Source organism: Kogia breviceps, chromosome 5 (genome assembly GCF_026419965.1).
Source record: "Kogia breviceps isolate mKogBre1 chromosome 5, mKogBre1 haplotype 1, whole genome shotgun sequence".
In the NCBI taxonomy this organism is placed as follows: domain Eukaryota; kingdom Metazoa; phylum Chordata; class Mammalia; order Artiodactyla; family Physeteridae; genus Kogia; species Kogia breviceps.
Window position 1 is genome coordinate 135,389,260 of NC_081314.1, and position 3,204 is coordinate 135,392,463.

A 3,204-nucleotide genomic window follows, 5' to 3' on the forward strand; every position below is an offset into this window, starting at 1 on the left:
GGAACATACATATCGATAATTACCTTAAATGTAAATGGATTAAATGCTCCCACCAAAAGACACAGACTGGCTGAATGGATTCAAAAACAAGACCCATATATATGCTGTCTACAAGAGACCCACTTCAGACCTAGGGACACATACAGACTGAAAGTAAGGGGATGGAAAAAGATATTCCATGCAAATGGAAATCAGAAGAAAGCTGGAGTAGCAATTCTCATATCAGACAAAATAGACTTTAAAATAAAGACTATTACAAGAGACAAAGAAGGACACTACATAATGATCAAGGGATCGATCCATGAAGAAGATATAACAATTGTAAATATTTATGCACCCAACATAGGAGCACCTCAATACATAAGGCAAATACTAACAGCCTTAAAAGGGGAAATCGACAGTAACACAATTATAATGGGGGACTTTAACACCCCACTTTCACCAATGGACAGATCATCCAAAATGAAAATAAATAAGGAAACACAAGCTTTAAATGATACATTACACAAGATGGACTTAATTGATATTTATAGGACATTCCATCCAAAAACAACAGAATACACATTTTTCTCAAGTGCTCATGGAACATTCTCCAGGATTGATCATATATTGGGTCACAAATCTAGCCTTGGCAAATTTAAGAAAATTGAAATCGTATCAAGTATCTTTTCCGACCACAACGCTATGAGACTAGATATCAATTATAGGAAAAGATCTGTAAAAAATACAAACACATGGAGGCTAAAAATAGAACAATACAAAACAAATAAAAGTACTGGGAATTCATAGTCTATTTTCTTTATATTTTTAATTAAGCTACAAACTAAGCAGCAGGAAACTACTGTTTCAAAAATATTACGTATTTTTCCCAGAACACTGACACAACTTTAGTGAATATGAAATAAAGCAAAATGAAAATCATTATTTCCCAACAGAAATTTGCTTATTAACTATGTACCAGGACTGTTTCGGCAATCAGAAAGCAATAAGTCAACAGGGGAGAATTTTAGCAGAATCAGGAACATAGATTATTACTACTCATGAAGCATCTATAAGAGCATTTTGTCATTCTTTCAATAATGTTTGTGTTTCTGCTACTTCTGAGGCTCTCTCCTAGGCATTGAGAACAAAAGCCAAGTGCCAGCCAATCCAATGTGTTATGTCTTCTTTGGAAGAGAAGATTTGCTGAAAGTCTTCTGATTTTAAACTCTAGTTGGACATTTCTGCTTGCAAATCCTTATATTCATGCATTAGGGGAAGGATGAAATAGCCCAACTCAGAATGTTTAAGATTTGTTATCTCATAGCTTATTAGCAAGATACTAGTTAGGCAATCGGCAAAACTATTGATAAAAAGCAGAACAATCTTGAAAGAATGTGCTGGAATCACCAGTCAGACCAAGGAGGCTCCACTTTATCAGGAAAGATCGGGGATAGTTGCATTGGCAGACAAGGACAGTGACAGCCCAAATAAAAAAGCTGTAAGGCATTGTATTTCGTATGGAATCTCTTCAGTGTGTCTGCCATATTCAATGTCAGAAACAATAATACTACCTTCAGGATTCGCCTTCAACGCAAAGGGCATTAAGAAAGCAACAGAAAAAAAGCTAGCAGGTGATAATGTTTGTGGTTAATAAGTCCTGGAGTTATATTTGCGGTTAATGGAACACGATTCTTAAGACACATGAAGTAATTCAGCAGAATATTTGAGAGGGTGACAGCATAGTAGAACCTGCCCCGTTGGACAATTTCTAGCAGCTATAAATGCAATAAGTTGATCAATTCAGAGATCTTCAGCCACTACCTAAATACCTCACAAGAGGAAAGGTACTTGGTATACAGCTCAGAGACCAGAAGTTTCTTGAAAAACAGCTCAGTGGTTGGCAGCTCCTGGGTCAATAATACAGGTATTGGCAATTTCTTATTAAATAGTTTGGGGATTGGCAGCTGTTGGTAATGTAACATGATGGTGGGAAGTCACTGTGTATGAAGCCAAGATTTTTGTAGCTTCTATACCCCAAACTACCCAGTCTGTAGCTGTTTAGGGGCCAGAAACTCTTGGATAAACAGTTAAGTTGCCCAAAGAATTTGAAGCCGTTGCTGAGGGTTTGGCAGGCTTTGGATGTACATAGCTGGGTGTGCAGCAATCGGATACATACCCCTTGGTCTGAGTGCACGGGTTGCAGCTGGGGCTGTGTCCCGTGTTGGTAGTTTCACAGGCACTGCATATTCGGCCTACTGTTGGAGAGTTGGAGGGCACAGATGAGTTTGATTGGTCACAACTTGTGGTGCAGGTCTTGGTCTCACAGTTGGGAGATTCACAGCTTGGTGCTTCAGCATAGGTTTCTTGGCAGTTATCCAGGAGCCAGAGATTTCCTTGGTAGTTACTGGGTAAGCCAAGCCCAAAGGTAGGGCTTACATCACTGGAGCAAAGAGCAACAGAAACATAGCAGTGAGTTCTGTAGGATGTGCCACTGCAATTCCCAGGATAGCCCAGAAGAGACGTGGAGCCTGAGTGCATGCTCAGTGATGGCCGTGAAGGTATGGCAAGCCTGTGGCTTGATGACCTTTTATATCTTCCCTGGTGATTTTCTGCATCCTCTCCAGACTCTCTTGCTTCTCACTGCTTGGGATAATAATAACATAGCAACATTTCATTAGTGTGTTGTTTAGCTACAGCTGCTGATGTCTTCACATTCACATAAAAATAAGTTTATTTTGATTCTTCAAAGTATCTATAATCACCATTTTGACCATCACCCATCACTCATCATCTGCAGACCATAGTTTTGGTGATTTGTGATTTCAGTGTTAATAAGCAAACTCTCATATGTCGATCAGTGGTAAACAAAAGATCATGTGTCTGTGGGCTTCTGCAGCATGGCTGTCAAAATGTTAATGAGAATCCACGTAAAACAAAGAACCTGGACTTTTCCACTCTTTTGACTCCTGCAAAATATTGCAGGACTTGATCCTAAACTCTAAAATAAGCTGAATACTTTGACTGTCTCCACATTGTTGCTCAAAAGAGAGGGTAAGGCATTTAACTATTAAGATAAAGAATTGCTTCCCCCAAATATGTGCTATCCTCTTAACTGTGCCAGGCCATGTACTAGTGACAACTTCTCATCTGTTTGGGAAATTCCATCTGTAAGACTCACAGCTATCCCAGTGAGACTTAGTAACCTACACAAGGCCAAAAATG

General features: G+C 39.1%; 1 protein-coding gene across 1 annotated transcript; it reads right to left on the reverse strand.

Moving 5' to 3' along the window:
- Positions 1-1,792: 1,792 nt before the first annotated feature.
- Positions 1,793-2,520, reverse strand: KRTAP24-1 (keratin associated protein 24-1). The gene is given in 2 exon segments (XM_059064835.1): positions 1,793-2,127; positions 2,130-2,520. Coding segments are annotated over 2 exon segments (726 nt in total).
- Positions 2,521-3,204: the final 684 nt, after the last annotated feature.